Source organism: Falco peregrinus, chromosome 2 (assembly GCF_023634155.1).
Source record: "Falco peregrinus isolate bFalPer1 chromosome 2, bFalPer1.pri, whole genome shotgun sequence".
NCBI lineage: Eukaryota > Metazoa > Chordata > Aves > Falconiformes > Falconidae > Falco > Falco peregrinus.
The window spans coordinates 114,513,351-114,532,010 of record NC_073722.1 but is presented as its reverse complement, the minus strand read 5'-3'; the positions used below and the strand labels follow the sequence as shown (position 1 = coordinate 114,532,010).

At 56.7% G+C, this 18,660-nt stretch overlaps 1 protein-coding gene across 6 annotated transcripts in view; it reads left to right on the top strand.

Moving 5' to 3' along the window:
* Positions 1 to 18,660, top strand: part of SEPTIN9 (septin 9) — a 144,781-nt gene that overhangs the window by 99,034 nt on the left and 27,087 nt on the right. The window contains exons 1-2 of one of the 6 annotated variants that reach the window (XM_055797705.1): positions 7,511 to 7,549; positions 8,728 to 8,892. The exons of 4 other annotated variants lie outside the window; for them this stretch is intronic. Coding sequence is in view for 1 of the 2 variants with exons in the window: in XM_055797704.1 (XP_055653679.1) it covers positions 17,764 to 17,836 (73 nt within the window). In the remaining variant the exon portion in view is untranslated. Of the gene's footprint in view, positions 1 to 7,510; positions 7,550 to 8,727; positions 8,893 to 17,752; positions 17,837 to 18,660 lie in introns of those variants that run through there. One more of the 6 variants, XM_055797704.1, reaches the window with a different exon arrangement.

Below are 18,660 nucleotides of genomic sequence, written 5' to 3'. Positions count from 1 at the left end.
GCGAAAACTGGTCACTCAGCTTGTCTGAAATCTGAAATGAATGGGCAATTTGGGGCACAAGAAGGGAGATTTAGCCCGTCTCTATGAGACTCTGGGATCCTGCCTTGCCCAGACATCGTGTGTGCTGCCCTGCATAGGAGTTGGGATGGGGAGGGCAGGGACATCCATCATGCATTGGGTAGAGTAAGGCTGTGCTGGAGCTGCCCACAGCTCCCCAGGGCTAAACCCAGCACCCGGCCTTTGCCCTCGGAAGGGCAAAGCCCAAGAGAGCTTGGCCTGGCCAAGCTGTCAGAAGTTGGTGGTACTTGGTCCTCAGACACAAAACCTGTGAGATGAAAAGAGAAGAAACTGATATTTTCATGCCTTGACTTTGCATTCCTGTTTCTTGTGCCTTAGGCTTTACCTATCCCCTGGTCCTGGCAAGCTGGTGGGCTGTCAAAGTGGTTGGTTCAAGGATGCTTTCCAGAAGCTCCAGGGTCTGTGTGCTGGGGCTCTGGGAAGAGTCTGGTGGGACGTGGCTGCTGTTCACTGTTCAGTAGCACACAGGGTGAAGGAAGGGTGCTGAGCTGTGGGGTTTTTGACTCTTCAGGTAGACATAGCAATACCTGGTGTGTAGCCTCTCCCCTACTCACAGGACTTGCTGGAGCCAAGGTGCTTTGTGCATCATTTGGGTGGAGGTCTTGACAGCAAATGAGTTACCAGGGCCATAAAGGACCACGGGAGCATTTTGGTGGCTTATTCTGCCAGCCCTTCTCTCCAGCAGGGTAGTTTCCTAAAATTCCCTCCCCTCGCATGGTGGAGCTGATTTATAATGGGGGTGGAGGAGCTTGAGTGGCCCAGCGTCCTGGCAGGACGTGGCTTTCCTTGGGTAGAATTCTTTCCCTTGGTGAAGTTGGAGGCGCAGCTGGTTTCCCCATTGCTCTTCATCAAAAAAAAAAGTTTGCACCCCAGCCCTGGCTTGAATGATTCTAAACTATGGAGGTTAGTGATGCTTTTCCTTCAGGACCAAACACATGAGTGATGGTTGGTGCCCCAAGAGCACTCCTGGTGCTGTGGGGATGTGGTGGGACCTGGGCCCCCAGGGGCGTGCTGAAGTCAGCAGCTTTCTGCTCTCAGCTACAAGAAGGTATCAGAAACAAGAGCTGTATCCTGCAGAACCCAAACCCTCAAACCTAATGGGGCCCGTGACCTTTAAGAGGCTGCGAGTGTTGCAGAGAGAAGCCATTGCCTTTATCTGCAGGTTGCAGCTGGGGAGGAGGGCAGCTCTGAGCAGCGCTTGGGTCGCTGTGGGGCTGTTCTGCTTTCATGGGGTGATGGGGCTCAGCGGGGTGGCCGCTTTGTGCTGGCTGATGAGCTGTGTTGAGATGAGCCGGTGGGGAGCACGGCGCCTGGTGCATTGGAGCCAGGGACACATGCTGCCGTGGGTCAGTGGCTGCTGCCTCCCCTCCTTGGGGACTTGTAGTCTGGAGCATCCCCTAGCCACGTTCTCCAGTCCTTGTAGGAAATGGAGACAAGGCTGGGGGGGACCCTTGGTGTCCTGCAGGTTTGTGGCCGGGGGAGTTGCTCTGAGTACATCCTGTGAAAGGATCTCCTTCCACTGCACCAGAAAATACGATCTGCTGTTGCGGTGTTAGGTCTGTGGTGCTGCAAAGCTAGGGGTTAGGTGTAACAGAGCCAAATAAATACACATGAACCCCCAAATCAAAACAAGCACCAAGTGTGCACAGTAGATCTGAAGGAATATTTCTTTTATTCACACCTAAAGCCAAGCTCTGCTTTCCAAGTGACTACCTTCCCAGCAGCTCCTGTGATGGTTCCTGATGGTCCATTGACAGCTTATTCAGTAGCAGCTACTAATTTGAGTGTCTCCACTTTCCCAGCACATGCAACCAGCTGCTTTGCTGGCCTCTGTGACGCACATGAGGACACCATGCTCCTGGTCCTGAGCGCTGGTCTCAGTCTACATATACGTAACGCTGCGTAGGGTGGAGCGGTGATGGCGGGACTGGGCGTGCTGTGTGCTTCGTTCCCCACTTGGTGTGATTGTGGTGTAGGACTGCCCCTAAACATGTCTCAAATGCTGATGTTCCTAGATATATGTACTGAAATCTCTTGGGAAGCATTACAGCCAAATTAGAATTAGATGCCTAAATACCTTTTAGGATGTATGTCTTGGCTCTTCTGTGTCTCTGAACGCAGCACTTGCCCCATCACCCTGATGCTGGAAAAACATCAAAACCCAAGATGTGTCCTGTCATGGGGAGTGGGATGACAGGAGTAGCGGGGGCAAGGAAGGAAGGGGCTGAATGCCGTGCCAGGGGCCTGGGAGCTCTGGTGGAATTAAGTGCCGTTATTAGAGAGCCTCAGGGCCTGTCTTGGTGTTGGGATGGTGCTGGATGAAGATGCCCAGCACAAGCATGTTGGACCTGGTGTGGAAACTTGCATTGGACGTCCAACTGCATCGGTGGCTGCCCCCAAAAGCCAGCTGTCCCTCAGCAGAGCTTGGCTGGCCCCTGTCCCCTGCTGCCGGGAGTACGCGGGGGCCAGGCCAGGCAGGTCCTGGCTGTGTGTGCCTGGGCAGGGCAGGAGCACCCGCTGGGGAGAGCCTTTTCCAGGAGAGGACATCACACGCTTGTTCCCCTGGCCTGCTGCTTTTTAATGCCTCGGTGTATAAAAGGAGGGACTTGGAAATGTTAGTGCAGCTTCTTTCATGCTACGATGGAGCCTTATGTTAGACCAACTCGGTAGCTAATGTGCTGTAGACGCCTTCTGTACTCGCGAAGAGAAGTGTTTCTCCAACCAGCAGGTTAGGACATCTCAGCGCCAGGTCTGCTACCCCCACCTTTCCTCTTTCTCTCTCCAGCAATTAAGCAACTTGAATCCATCTGGCCCCTCTCATCCAAACTCCTCCTTGAGCTACAGGATGTCCTGTGAGATTACTGAGTGCTTGAATGAGGGGCTTTCTTAGCTCGGTGGAGGCTGAGCAGACCCCAGAGGGCTCCCATGCCGGGGGAAGAGCTCGTTGCCAAGTCGTAGGAGGAATTCCCACGTTCCCGTTCCTTCCCGCTGGCTGCCAAACGCTTGTCCTGTCTGCGAAAGCTGATGTATTTGGTTGGATTTAACCTTTGCTCAAAGAACTGAATAACAGAGATCTTTTACTTTTGGTTTCTGGGTGTAAATTCACGATTCAGTGATGGTTTTGTATGCACAACACGATTCTGTGATGGGAAAAGCTGGAGGAGAGACAGAGAGAGACTTCGCTTGGGTGAAGTCCTTTACAGCAGGAACTGGGAGCCCGCAGAGATATTACCCTTCCTTCCTGCTCTAACAAAACCCCCCAAACCAGGCTTTAGGTGTCCGCCAGACCGTACTGTTTCAGTAGAAACAAAGAGGCAGCCCCGTGGGATGTGGGATTTCTCACGCCCGTGGTCGTTGCAGGTCCTGCCCGGGCACAGGGACACGCACACGCTCCCACGCTTTCCCAGCCGGCAGCAAGCGTGGCTGACGCCGGCAGTGGCAGCAGTGGATTTTCAGGGAGGGGAAGCGCTCTTCTTCATTGCTTCTTTTCCTGCCTGCAGCCGAAGGCACTATTTTTTTCTGCCCTGAACCCTCTTTTTATTCTCTGATTTTTCTCTTGTGGTGTGAGCCCTGGTGACACCAGTGCTGGTGAGTGCCACCAGTCACGTAATCAGCAGCACCCAGCCCTGCCAAAGTGGTGTGTGAACCACAGCCTGGCCGTGGTTGTGGGGGAGTATGAGGATGACCTGGTCTGAGGAACCTGAGTATGACCCGAACCTCAGCTCCAAGTTCTCAAACCCAGGCAAAGAAGAAGAGAGAAAATCAGCAGGTCCTGAGACTGCCCGAATTAATTTTCTGAGGACATCAGCCGTGGGCCGTGTGTGGGATCAGCAGGAAGGGTGCAGAGCAGAAAGAAACCATGCAAAGAGACGAGAGGTCTCTGAAATCCCATAGTGAGGTTTGTGGGTGTCATGTAGTTCTGCCATGCTGAAGATGCTCCAGCAAAGTCGTTCCTGATTGATTTGGGCCTCAGTATCTGCTGGTTGAGCCCCTCCATGCTCAAAGAGCTGCAGGGAGCTGCAGAGAGACTTTGCTGCAAACGCTGCTCCGAGACCACTCAGCCCAGCAAGGTGCTCCCCCTCCTAAAGTAAGCGCTGAGTTGCATCGTGCTGGAGATGGACAGGCCACCGGTCTCAGCTCCACTCAGCACGAGCAGATCCCCCAGAGCACCGAGCACCCAGCAGTGAGCCAGGAGAAATCACCCTGGTGGAGGTCAGCTCTGCGGCTAGGCAGCTCGTGGTCTCCAGAGAGCTGGAATGACCCGTCTCCAGCGCCCATAGGATTTGGTTCTAATTAAAGGGACGCCTGTGTAGGTGACCCCAGGGCACCCCTCCCAGCGGGCAGCCCCGCAGGGGTGGGGAGGGGCTGCTGATGGAGTGAGGCACTTGGCTGGGGGGGGGCTTTGGAGTGGGCTTGCAGTGGGACCCTGGGGAAGTAGCATGGAGAGGTCGAACCTTACAAGTGTTCGCTGTTCCTGGACCAGCAATTCCTTCCTGCAGCTGAAGCTCTGAGGAGCAGCAGTTCTTTTTTGCTGTGAACACATGGAAATCTGACGCTTGTGACCCACTGAAGAACAGGAACTGAAATAACTGCCCCTTGAAAGGGCAAGCTGTTGGTTACCGAATGCAGCCCATGGCACTGTGACTGGACTAGGGGTTATGACCGGTGCCACAACCCTGGTGGCTTTTGGGGTTTTTTTTTTGCATATCTGTGTAAATCTCTGCTCTCCCATTAGTGCCTGCCCTCAGCACTCCCTGAAAATTGCCCAAAAATTCCATCTTGGTGCAATTTAGGATGCGCTTCAGCCTGCCCCGAGAACATCTGGTATCTGCACATCGGGTGATATTAATCACAGCATGAACGCGGCCAAGTGTTAAATGGCAGAGCCCTCCCACCTCCCCCCTGCAAATGAAGGTTGTTTCAGTGTTCCAGCAATAAAATTAACCTAGCAGCCCTGGCAGGCAGTGATCTGGCAGGAACAACTGCTGTGTGGGATGAAGGGATGAAGAACGCTGTTAAATGGGCCAAGAAACCATGTGGTCCTCTGACTTTTTGAAATCCCTGCGGTGTTTGAAGTTATTTTCTAGTCCTCCTCATCTTCAGAATCCGCGGCTGTTCCTGCTGTGTCTGCAACTGCTGCCTCTCCCCCGGTGCTTTGTGCTGAGGCGGTGGTTGTTTGGGGTGTAAATGCTGCTCCCTGTTTCTGGGATGGTGAACACCCCCTCGCCCTGCTCTGCTGTAGAGATATGAAAGCGCTTTGCAAAGGGGGGGATGTAGTTTCTGTTGCGCAGATGGAGGAACAGAGCTGTCGAGGCTGCTGAGAAACGTATGTGAATCTGCTCCCTCGGTGGGTGCTTGTGTTTTTGCTCCAGGACACTTCGTGGCTTCCTTTAATGCTGGGCAATGAGCAGGCAGGACTGGCTCAGGGAATATTTTTACTCCGCTTTCCCTCGGGTGACCGCATGCCAGACAGTGGGCAAACCCACACCAGCACCATGCTATTCGCATTGCCCCCAGGAGAGCCTGGCTCAGAGTCACCCAAGTTCTCCCGTCTGTGGCTAAGTTTAAGAAAAAAATTAAAAATAAGACAAAAAAAAATCAGAAGTATGTCTCAAGTGTAGTCAGCACCTCAACCACTGAGGCTGCCGTGTTTTCAGGGGAGGCAGCCCTGGCACTGCCGCATGGGAGGGATGGGGGTGGGATAACTCATGTGGTGCCTTTGATGTGAGAAGCTTTTACTCACATTACCCAGGGAGAAACTCTAATGCTTTTCATGTCTGGTGGTGCGGGAGGCAGTGAGCCAGGAGGGATTTGCTCTGCGAGACCTTTACGAAGGGAACTGAGGAAAACTTCTCAGAAGTTGGGGGGAGATTTGCTGGGGTGGCAGCTGAAATAGGTGCTGGAGCATCCTTGGCTCTTGGAGACACCGGGCAGCGAGCGTTGTCCTCCTTGTGATCCTTGGTTGAGTAAGTGTCTCTGCTCAAGCTCTCCCCAGCCTCCGGGAATAAAGAGCTGTGGCGGGGGCCGTGCTGGGGGCTCCGAAGCCGTGCCGGAGGGCAGTGGTGGAGGGCAGTGGTGGAGCAGGCAAGCTGGAGCCCTGGCCATGCGATGTCGGAGGGTGAGGAGGGGAAGAACAGAGCAGTGGCTTATCAAGGGGAGAATAGCAGGGGCAGCAGTGAGGGGAAGGCTTTGTCAGGGCCTGTGCTAAGGAGGGAGGCAGAGCTGATGGTGCTGCCTGCCTGGGCTCGTGGTGGTGGGATGGGGAGGTGCTGGGCTGTGGCTCAGCGCTGGGGCTGGAGCAGGCAGGGAGCGGGAGAGGGGAGTCACAGAGGCCAGTGCTGGGTCCTGGGGCTGAAGCAGGATGGCAGCAACCCCATGTGATCCAGGCAGTGGGGGGTCCCTGGGCTGTCAGTGGGCAGTGGGCTGGGACCCTGCTGCAGGCAGGCTGCCCTCACCTCGCTCCCACAACCCTGCAGGGAAAAGGGAACCTGGCTGCTGGCGATGCCAGGTGAGGGTGAGCGTGCTGCCCGTGAAAGGATCCGTACTGAACTGGGGAGCCCTACTGCAGCCAGGGGGGACCAGGTATGGATCTGTGCAGGCAGCAGGAAGGGGCTGCTGCAGCCTCGCCTGCCTGTGAACGTGTGGCTGTATCGTCTTTGCTGGCCGCACTGCCGATGCTCTTGGCATTGCTTCCCCTGGGAAACACATTTCTGTGAGGAGTGTGTCTGGTGACACAAGGGAGGGCTGGCAGCCTGCGGTTGTCTCTCTCCTTGGTTTCTGCTCTGGAATTTGGTTGTGAGCTGATGGGGAAGGAACCTCCTGGTGTTTGATGGCCCCTTGTTCTGATGAGCGCTGGGGGACATCCCCGAGCATCCTTGTGAGCGCTGGCAGGTGGTGCGTGGCACCAGGCCAGCCAGGCAGTGAGGGGAATCCCCCTCCCCGGCGCTTTTCAGGAGCTCCCAGCGCCCATGGGAAGTGCCCCTGAAAGCAGCCCCCTGCGCTCCCCTCCTCTCGCCTGTCCTGCCCCAGCGTGCCCCCAGACCCGAGCTGCAGCCTGTGTCCGGGACCCGTGTCCCTGTCCCTGCCCACGCAGGGGGATGCACTGTGTGCTAGAGGCACCCGGAGCCTGCGCACACCCCACCCGCCCGCCCCCCAAAAACCCAACCCAAACCCAAAGGTGGGGGATGGGGTTGCCCAGCTGCCTGCCAGGGGTGATCTGACCCCTTCCAGGGGGGAGATGTTCGGCTTCTTGCCCCCAGGACCCCCGGCCCCGCAGTGCGGGGGTGGGGGATGACGGCCGCTCGCTGTCCCCAGCAGCGGGTGCCCATGCGTGGGACAGCCCACGAGGCGCGGACCGCCCCCCCCCCCCCCCCCCCCCGCGGCTTTTCTCTTTAATTGGCTCTTTTGAACCAGCCCCGGCCAAACCCCTCCCCCCGCCGGCCCCGGCCCGCGCCGGAGCTGCGGCCGCCCGGTGAGTGCGCGGGGCTGGGGGGTCCCGGGGCTGGGGTGGAGTGTCCGGGGCTAGGAGGGATCCTGGGCTACGGGGTGCTCGGGGCGGGGGGCGGGGAGGGGTGGTCGCCCCAGCCCCGCGGCGGGAGATGGAGAAGCCGGGGCCGGGGGGCGCCGGGGGAGGCAGCCTGGTCACGCCACGCTCGAGTCCGGCGCGGGTGCTGCGCGGCGCGGGTGCTGCGCGGCGCGGGTGCTGCGCGGCGCGGGTGCTGCGCGGCGCGGGTGCTGCGCGGCGCGGGTGCTGCGCGGCGCGGGTGCTGCGCGGCGCGGGTGCGGCCACAGTTTTGTTCCGTGCAGTGTCGCAGCACTGTAGCCCTGCAAACTGTCCCAGCTGGGAAGTTTGCCTTTTTTTCCCCCTTTTTTTCGCCTTTTTTCCCCTTTTTTTCCGCCTTTTTTCCCTCCTTTTCTTTCTTTTTTTTTTTTCTTCTCATTTTCACGGCACCTCCTCATCCTTCTCCCACCAGCCCTGATGCCTGTTTGCACAGCAGCCATAGAATATTGATCCATACTGTATCACACAGTGATACATACAGTGTCACTTAAATCTGTGATGAAGTGACACGGTGGGCGCGCTCTGGACTCGCTGAGCGCACGGTTTTTCTCCTCTGCCTTAGTCTGGTGCAGAGTCCAGAGGCTGGGGGGTGCTGGGCAGGGGCAGACAGGGCTGTGTGCGGGGGGTGCCCGTGGGAATCCCCTCTTTTCCCCCGTACCCCCATGACCCACTGGCACCTTTACACCCCTGGGAGGCACCTGGGGGGGTGGGGGTGGGGGTGTCTGCTCCTGCCGGTGCTGCGACCCACTGCTTCTGCCTGCAGGCAGCCCCTGCGCGGGGGAGGCTTCGTGCCAGAGGATTTCAGACCAGGCTTTTTATGTCCATTCCTGCTGTGACCACGATTCATTCAGGGAAGAAGCATCCGGGAGGGAGCTGGGCTGGTGTGTTTGGGCCGGGACTATCTCTGGCTCTGTGAGGGCAGGTTGGGGCCAGGGGGGTAGCTGGCCTCCAGTGGGGCCAATATTGCTGCCCCATGCCGTGGCTTTCAGCATACACTGAGATGTTTATGCAGAGTTTCTTGGAGATTTCATAGTTTAGGGCCAGAGAACACTGACAGAGCATTGTGTCTGCCCTCCCATAAATCGCAGGTCACTCCATCTCATCCCCAAACCCCTCCTCAGACCCACGGACGTGCAGCCCTCCATGAGCTGAGCAGCCTGTGCCCTGCACGGCACCCTGGGCTCGCTCCCACTGCGTCAAAGGTGAACTTGCATGGACCAGAAGAGCACAGGGACACCCTACTATAGCATCAGGCAAGTTTTGGGTTACATATCCCTCGTGTAAGCAAGTTGCTTAATTTTATTGAATTCCCCCTGCCTTGGATGGTGGGTGCTGGTGAGTGCGGCAGACAGAGCAGACCGGTGGTGCAGCTCTAGGGTGGGAAGAGCTTTCGCCGCTGTTGGAGATGTGTTGGCTGAGGGGTCCTGGGTTCCCTGGTGCTGATGGCCCTTGGTTGGTTTGACTGAATTCCCCTGTGAGATAGGTGGGCCTGGCCCGGGTGATGGGGAATCTGCACATGCAGGCAACGCTTGACTGAGCTTTGGCTTTGGGACCAGTGGCAGCTCAGGCACCACCCTGTAAAAGAAAACCTAAGAATTGCGATCACGTGTAAATCCCTAAGTGCTGCTGCCACATCCAGGTGTGATTCCAGATTATAGGGTATAGCACCCAGGAGTGCAGCTGTCCAGGGAGTCTGCCCTGCTATAAGGCATCCTTAGTACAGAAAAGGGCGTGTTGGAATAGAAAAAAAAACAAACCAAAAATGCTTGGAGCATATGGAGTACTGCGATAGCTCTGAGAGCTGTGATTCCTTTTATGCTTTTGTAGTTGCAGTCCATGATTTTCCATGTTGAGAGCAAAATACCTGTGTGGCTGTGGGGCTCATGGATAGCTCAGTGGTGGTGTATTAAATGTATTTGACCTTGCAGCCATTAAGCTCAGGTATTCTTGGTAGCATATGCTAGCCATAGCGTGAGGTATGCAGATGCGGTGGGGTCTAATGGTTTGATGGCTAATAACCCGGCAGCGGCAGTTCCTGGATGCCTCTCCATGGGGAATCCAGACTTCCCCTCTCTGAGCATGGTGGAATTCTTATAGCCTGTGGTTTTAAATGCTGTGATTTCCGTATGGCTGTGACACCACATCCAGCCCTGTTGAGGATGTGCTGGGGCTGGGCAAAACCCGCGCTGGAGACGTTGATCCTTGGGTAACGTTGATCCTTGGGTAACGTGCCAGAGCTTCACTCTGGTATGTGGGGAAGGCTGCGCTGGGAAAGGGGAGGACAGCACTCCTGGCGTTACGCTTGCTGGGTGCTGTGACCTTATGTCTGAATACATCTGTATTTTATTTCATTTATGTCTAAAATTTTTTAAGTGCTTTGTGGAGAAGCATATGGTAAAGCTAGCTTGTTTGTTAAAAAATAATAATGAAAACTGGGCTGAAAGAGTTAATCTTGCAAATACAGCTCTGTGGCATCCCGGGGGAGTGGGCAGGTGGGCTTGCAAGGTCACAAGGGGTGTGGGGCTGGGGAGGTGGGAAGGAGCCCTGTAGGGGAGGGATGCAGCACCATGGGGTGTGTGCCCAGCTGTTGCTGGCTGGAAGATGAAGGCAAAGACAGTTCATTTGCATCTGTAGCGGGTGTGAGCACTGTCTGCTTCCCAGCAGCATCCCTGGCTTTGTTCCCTTTCTTTGAAAGGTCCCATCCTTTCAGAGAAGAAGCAGATCTCTATTGTTAATACTCTGAAGCTCTCCGGTTCATGCTGGCTCACCCTCATCATCCTGAGAAGTGGTTCCCAAAATGCCGGGCAGTGTTGGCACGCTCATGGGTCCCTCCCTGTGCATCCTCATTGCCATCGGTGATTGCTGCGGTGATTGCTGCGGTGGGGTGCAGCTGAGCATCACCCGGTGGGAATTCGGCAATGGGAATTTCTCCAGTCCCTGATAAATCACATGAGAGCTAATGCCGAGGTCTGGCTGCTCGGGGGGGTGCTTTGGGGCCACCAGACCTTGCCAGGCTAAGATGCCCATGTCCCCTGTGTCCTGCTGCAGGGACACTGCCTGGGTCCAGCCGCTTCTACCCAGCTCTCCCTTCTCACAAACTTGTAGAAAAGTGATTTCTCTTCCCATTTTCTGGCCCTCTCCCAAACTGGGTTAACTCTTGCTGCAGATGCAAAACTTGCTGGAGGGGCTGGGTCAAGCGGGGCTGTAAAAGCCACATTTTCTTTGGGAATCGGATTAAGGCCCCTTCTTCTGTGCTGGGCGGATGTGGGTGACATGAAGTCTCTCTTTGTCCTGGATGGTATTTCTGGCCCAGCTGCAGCACATTAACCCTTTCTCATCCCACACAATCCTGGTGATGAATGGCCCTTTGCTAAGCAACAGGGACCTTTTCCTTGGGCAGCTGTGGGTGGAAGCGGGGGGCACTGTGGGCTGTGTCCTCCCCCTGCGCAGCCGGGGGCTGAAGTGGCAAAGCCTTGATGCCTGGGCAGGGGACCACGTGGGACAGGGACCTGCCCTAATGCTGCTTTTCTTTGGTGGCATTTATCTCTGTTTATTCCCCCAGGTAGACTAGTGGAAGGGAAGATACATTCCCAGTCCTGCACTGGGACCAGAGCCCTCTCTGTGCTGGGGCAGCCTAGATGGCACAGAGGCGCATGGGTGGGACAGGGAGGGGACAGAAGTCACAGTGAGCACCAAGGCTGGGCCAGCTGGCAAAAGCGGGAGAGCTGCTGGTGTGCTCCTTGGAGAGCAATTCCATGTCGGTGGTGCTCCCTGGGGCACTGGTGCCCAGCCAGGCGCTGGCACTGGGCTGGCGCAGGGGCATCCTTTAGTCGGGAGAGCTGGAAGACTTAATTACCAGCCAGCAGCAGGGTGACTGCAGGCAGAAAGCGCCCTACGGCTCCAGGGCCCAGGGTCCAAGGTGGCAACTTGGTTTGGCACGTGGTGCTTGGCTCTGGTCTGCTGTGACTGAGCAGAAATGAAGGTGGTCTCATGGCCATGCCCTGGGGGCTGTCGGCATCTCATGCCACATACCCAAGGCTTGGGTCTGTATCAGCTTTTTTCCCTCACTGTGCTGCATTGCTGCATCACCTTGGATTCATCCACATTGCTCTCAGCCTCAGCATTCTTATGTATTTATTTATGCAGAATTTATTTATGGCTTGTTCATTTATGCAAAAGCCAAGTGGCAGTGGGGACTGTCCCTTTCTGGTGGCCTGACAGAGCTGGCAGGGTCACCCAGCCCCAGCTCCCTGCAGTGTGGATCCTGTGCTGTTATCGAGGTGGCTCCTGATAAGAGCAGAGCTGGGATTTCCCCACAGGGGGGTCCTGGACCTTGTCAAAGTGGCACCCGGAGGAGCTCGCCAGACCTCCTGGCAGTGGTGGGCTTGCAGACCACAGGTCTGAATTTTCCCCACACCCCACTGCTCTGCTTCCACACCCCTCTGTTATCACTCCAAGGCTGATAGAGGGGTGCCGTCATCTCCCAGATATCACCCCAGGAGCAGATGGGGACCAAGCGGGATTCACTCACAGTGCTGGGAGCTGCAGGGAAGCGACGTGTTTCACTCCCACCATCCTTCTCCCGCTATCCTCCTGACCTTTCCCCATCAAAATACAAAGCACTATTATTCGTAGAAAAGCACCTCCATCAGAGGAGACAGCTGGCGCTGCAAGCAGCTTGCTGGGGATGGGTTGCTATTAATTAAGCTGCAGGAGACAGCCCGGCAGCTTGGCAGCTTGAATGGAGTTTTCCTTCTTTTCAAGGTTAGGGTGCCCTAAATTCTTTCTTCTTTACCTCCAGTGGGAATTTATAGGTTTAAAAGGGGAAGCACACAAAGGACGGAGAAAGGCCCTTTATGTGCAGCTTGTGCAGAGGCATATCCATTGCACTGCTGGCGATGAAACGTGTGTGTGCAGAAGGTCTGTGGGCACCCTTAGGATGCCTCAGCACCCACTTTGCAGCTTGGTTTGTACCAGGTGGATGCTGTGACCCCCAGGGATGTTGCTGCCTGGGCAGCGCTGGAGCACCCCCTTGCCACTGCCTGGGCATCTCCCCATCTAAAGAGGAGATTTCGCTTTGGGGCAAAACAGAGTTTAAATTACTTGAGCAAGTTTGCTTGAGCTGTGGGGTCACCCAGGTGGCTGAATTTTTCACTCCATACTGTTTCCTCTTGCAAAGGTGAATTTTCACCAAATTCATCCCCTGACCCTGCTGCTGGGTCCGCTTTGAGCCTGTTGCTGGTGATGAGAGAAACAGAGGCAGCAGTGGAGGAGCACTGGACCCCCTGCGAGGTGCCCCCTGGCATGCGAGGACCTGCAAGGGTCTGGCTGCCCCCTCGCTTCTCTGCAGGGCAGGATGTGGGGGTTTTGGTGGAGCAGGGCTCTGGGGTGCTGGTGGGGTGACGTACAGAGGATTTTGCTTTACCCTTTTGAGGGCAGTTTGTCCTTTGTGACTCCTCTGGCAGGGCCAAGCAATGCCATCTGCAGAGCCGTCCTGGTGACTCTTGAGCCGCAGCATTTCGGTGCCAAGGGCAGACCAGTCCCTGCTGAGAAAAACCTGTGCTCAGAGCTGCGGTGCAGGGGGAGCTGCCTGGGAGATGCTGAGTGTGCTTTGCGTCTGTCTAAACCGGTATGTCAGTGGGCAAACTGGTGTCCCCTGCAAGGGGGAAGGGTGTTGGGAGGAGTGTTTTTTTCCCTTGCCTTTCCAAATATTGTGACCCCTGAATGGCTTCCTAGAAAAGCCTATTCCCTTCTGGAAAATGATGGATTGCTCAAGCACGGCGAGGAGCTCCTGCCTTCCCTGCTCAAGTGAGCAGATGCCACAGGTCCCCTGCAGAAGAAATGTGCCAGAGGAAGGGCGACTGCTGCAGGGGCGCTGCTGGGATGTGACACTGGGAGCTGAGGCATGGCCTCCCTGGGGAGTGGGATGTGATGCTGGGAAGCGAGGCACAGCCTCCCTGGAGAGCAGGAGACTTGTGCCAAGGACAGTCACGGTGCCAGCTGCGTGCGCTGGCTGACAGCAGCGTGTGAAATAATTCCTTCCTTCCTTCCCTCCTGGAGATGGGAGTGGGCTCAAGGTGTCCAGCTGGAGGAGCCCTTGTTTTCAGTGCACTGGGAGCGGGAACAGTCCTGGTGCGATATGTAACATTGGGTTCAACAAAATGGCCATGGTTTGATGATGCTGGCAGGTTTGGCTGCTGCTCCTGGCCAGGGCATGGAGGGGCCTGGTGGTGGTTGCTTGCTGTGCTGGCTCAGGACATCCCTGCTCTGCATGATGGACCTTGCAGGGCCCCAAGATGCTGCTGTGGTACCTGCTGTTCCACTGCTGTCTCTGTCTAGAGAAATTTAAGCCACCAAGTAACTCCCTTTTCTGAAGGAACTGGTGTGATGCCTGCAGGGATGTCTCTCTGACATGGGCTGCTCAGAGAAGCTGCGCAATGCCAAAAGCCAGGTACCTTGAAAGAAAACAAACAGCAGCATGTGTAGACTTGGGAGTCCAGTACAGCCAGAAGGGAGGAAATATTTTTGTTCTGTAGGTCTTACCATTACAGATCTGTAGAGTCACCCTGCACATTCAGGAGGGACCCATGGTGGCTGCCAGCCAGAGCCCTTCCCGGATGGTAACAGGCTCTTAGAAAAGTGTTGGCATTGGTTGTAGGTGTTGCTGGTAATGGGGGATCCTTTCTGCTCCTGCTAGAAGTGATGGTTGTCTCTTTTAGTGTTTAAAAAAATTACATTGTTGGTCTTGTGGTCTGTAAGTCCACGTCCTTTTCTCAGTCATGCTGCCTGCCACTGAGCATGCTGGTGCTTTACCAAGGTCTCTGGATGTGTCTTTCATTCTGCTATTGATCTGAGATTATAAATATAGCTGGGTAGGATTTTCAGCTATCCATCGAAGTCATTGAAGACTTGCAGGTGGTCAGCATTGCTGCACTATTGAAACAAAATTATTTACGAAGCTCTAACAGTGCATTTTTAACTGGGGATCGATGTGGTGCAGTACAAATTGGAAACGTCCTTTCAGCATTCCTACAAGAGATGTCCTGCTCACGCTCCCTGTGCTCAAGGGATTTGAAATGAAGCGTTGGGCAGCCTGGGGTGAAGTGTGTGTTGGTCACAGGCTGGTTAGTGCTGGGTGCAGCTGCCTTGGTTTGCAGACCTCGGCTGTTGCGGGATGCTGGGGGCTGTGGCTGGAGCGAGCGCTGCCCGGCACAGGGCACTGCTGCTGGGACGGAGCAGGGCTGGCGTGGCCGGGGCACAGCCCCGCTGTGGGGTGGCTGCCTGGTGCAAGGCAAGGGACGGTGGATGGGTTTTCCCCCAGAACTCAGGAACTGTGGAAACCGTTGCTGTTATCTGCTCCTCTCAACACTCCCTGAGCATCCGTGCGGGGAACACCTTCCCCACTGAGCCCTCCCAGTACGGCTGGGACATGGGGACCTGCTTGCACCTGCAGAGGTGTCAGGTGAAGTAGTACCCACAGGACTGCATAAGGTGGGCAGGAACCTTCCTTGTTATTTCAGATTAGTTGCAAGACAAAGAACTGGATCTGCAGTTAGTTCAAATCCCTCTGTACGACTTACAACAGCCAGAGGACTTGGGCTAGAATTTATTATTTTTTTTTTTTAAGAGAAGAACAATGACTTGGTCGTTTTAAAACTCTGAGTAGGGGATTTGGATCCAGTTCTTGGCTCTGTTGTAAGTTTTCTGTGTGACCCTGGGCGAGTCACTTAATCTTTCTCCTGTCCACCTGCACCGCAGGGGCAAGCAAGGGTGCTTCCTTCCCTGTGGTGCTCCCGCCTGTTTGCGGAGCGAGCTCTCACAGCCAGAAATGAGCAGTGGGAGAACAAGCACGGTGGTACCCTGCCTCTCCTTGCAGGACTAGAGAGATGCTCCTGTCGTAACAAATTCCAGAGGTGGCTGTTAGTCATTCTGCGACTGCTGCCTCTGCGCAAACAGCCCCAAAAGCCACCGAGAGCCTCCACGAGGGCCAGCACAGTTCCCAGAGCCCGCTGTAACTCACTTGCTTTGAGGCCAGGAACGTCGCTTGATTGTCCTTCTGAGCTGCTGGCTCCCGCACCTTGGGTTGTTTCTGGGAAGGATGAGATAGGAGTTGAAACAAAATATTTTCTATGAATTAACCTGAAAAACAACTTGTAGGTGGTGTGAGCTCCCACCCTGCTCCAGATGTCTTTGCAGAGCTTCAGTGATCAAGGGGGAAAATTTTCTATAGTTTTTATTTTTCCCCTCCCTCACAGGCAAGACTAAAACATGTCTGTGTTTTCAATGTGAAAAAAATAACACAGAGGAGCAAGGCATGTGCTCATATGGCCAAACACCCTCTGTTCGCCCCTCCACTGCCAGTGCTGGTTTGGGCGAGTGAACCCTGTGCTGGATGCTCAGCACCTGCACAACATTACAGATGTGGTTAGTTTAACAGCAGGGACATGAAGGATGGATTGCATCTGCAAAGCCCAGGTGCACCTGAGATCCTCCCCCCACCCCCCCCTGCTTATTCCCTCTGCCAGCACAGCACCTGAGCGAGCAGGGTAGAGCTTTGCCGAGCCCAGCTGAGCTGCTTTCCAGCTCTGCTCCTGCCTTTTCCCAGCTACCGCAAGGCTGGAGTGACTTGCAAACAGACCCCACTGCTACTTGGGCAAGCCCAGTTTGGCGTCTAACGTTGGATTTGCCTGGTGATTAGGGAGATTAAACCACTAATGCCCATTGATAGGGGTTAAAGCTTGCTTAAGTTATAAAAAGTGGTGTAATCCAGCAGAGAGCGAAGCACAACTGCAGCATAAACAGATTGAGGGTGGGTTTCCTCCCTGGGTGCTGGGGTGGAGTTTTTTTCAGATACAGGTATTTGTGGCACTTGCTGAAGTTGGGGGACGTGAGTCTCACGCCCCTGAGCACCCATTGTTTCCCGGGCAGCCCACGCCAGCCTTGCCAGGCATCATGAGGAAGGGCTGCTGCAGCCCGGCTTGTAGTGGCTGCCCAGGGTGGAGGAAGAGCTACTGGTGGTCTGCAAGGGGAGAAGGAAGGTGACAGCCAGGGGAGAGCTGCTAGCACCGTTGGTAGGGTTTGCTCTGGTGCAGGAGCTTGGCAGTGGCCGGTGATGCTGGTGCTGGTGATGCTGATACTGGGCCAAAAAGGATGGACAAGTGGTAGCCCCTGGCTCATGGGCTGTGCATGGGAAATGGAGTCCTTTGGGTACTGACTGCTGCAAATCCATCTTAACCCTTTCGTTGCCTGCAGGCCGGTCTCTGGGAATGCAGATCTTTTGAGAGCTGCAGTTCATTGGGTCGGTAAAAGTAGTATGTCAGAACCACGGGTCCAAAAGAGGCAGGCTGGCTTTGCGTTGTGGCTCTGAAGGGAGGGAGACCCCCTTCTGCTCCGGCCCTGCAGCCAGGGCAGTGCAGGCGATGCTGGGGTCTGCTGCCCAGGGCTGTCCCCCACCCAACAACACCCTGGGGGGATCGACCCACCGAGAACTAGCCGGGAGCTCAGGCTGTGGGGGGCGCAGCCCACCTGCCCAGCCTTGTGCACATCACATCACCTCTGCGGCCGGGGCCCTTCTTTCCGCCGCAGGCGTGGTGGTGACGGTGGTGAAGCTCTGGTGATCAAGATGTAAAACAGGAAGGGCTTCTGGAGACAGATAATATCTTTATTCAGCTTAATCGACATGATTTTAAAAAGCAGCCAGGCCGCTGGTTGTAGGCTGCTATCTCATCCCTGGGGGATGCGCGGTGTGGCCCGGGGGTCTTCGAACAGCTGCAGAGCAAAGGGAGCCCAGGGCCCGCGGCCCGCCGGGACCACGGGAGTTTCCGTCTCGGCTGGCAGTATTTCGGGATGCTCGGGAGCAAGGGGCAGGATTCGGCCCAGAGCCGGGGGGCTGCACCGCGTGCGCCCCAGCCGCCCTTTTTCCCCCCAGGGAAGACCCCGGCACGGACCCCCTGCACCCCCAGCCCCTCCCCTGACCGCTGCGACCCCCCCCCCCGGGGCCGGGCCGGGCTGGGGGCGGCTGGAAACCGCCCTGGGGCAAAGCGAACTTCCCGCGAAGAGGCTCCATCCCCCCGAGCCGGGCTGGAGGGGGGGAGGGCAGTGGGGGAGGAGGAGGAGGAAGGGCGATGGGGGAGGAGGCGGAGGGCAGCGCGGGAGGAGGCGGGGAGCTGCCGGCTGCCGGAGCTGCCGCCGCCGCGGGTAAGTCGCCGGTGCCCGGGGGGGGGGGGGGAGACGGGGGGGGGCATGGTCTTTGGGGGTGAATTATTCGGCGGGGAGGGGGCTGAGAGCGCGCGGCGGGGGGGTCCCGGCGGTTCCCACGGAGAGGCACGGGGACCCGGGCACGGCGGGGGGGTGGCGGGGCAGGGGTGCCCGCGGGGGGGCTCGTCCCGCAGCCCCCGCCCAGCCGCTCGCCCCTGCGCCCTGTCAGAGGGGCCGTTGTTCGGCGGCCGCCGGGCCGCGCTGCCGGCATTGTCCGGGGATGAATAGCGGCTGTGTCGGGGGGGCACATCCTCGGGGGGGAGGGGGGGACGAAGACTCCTCCTGGAGGGGGCACCTCCTGCGGGGGCCACCCCCTGCGGGGCATCTCTAGGGGGGGGGCACCTCCTGCGGGGGCCCGCCGCGCTGCTGCCCCCCACGAACGAGCTCTCGGGGTGCAGTTGCCCCTCCTAATAAAAAAAAAAAAAAAAAAAGGAACAGAATAAAACTCCCTACCCTCAAAAAACAAGGAAGAGAAAAAAAAAAAAGAAAAACATTTTAAAAAATTTAAAAAGAGCTCAACTAAAAAGCCCAGGTTGTAGGTCCCTCCTTGGGCAGCGGTTGCTCGCCCCTCGGGGTGCTGGCGGCCCCGGTGCCCTGGCTGTGCTTTGCTTTTTCGTGTTTTTGCAGAAGTGGGTGGCTGCCAGGCGCGGGAGGCCGGCCCTGCACGGGGGCTCCGGGCACCCATGGCCGGGCTGGGTGCTGGGTGCCCCGGCAGTGCCCGTGCCCGGCGTGCGGTGGGGTGCGGGGTACGTTCCTCCTGCCAC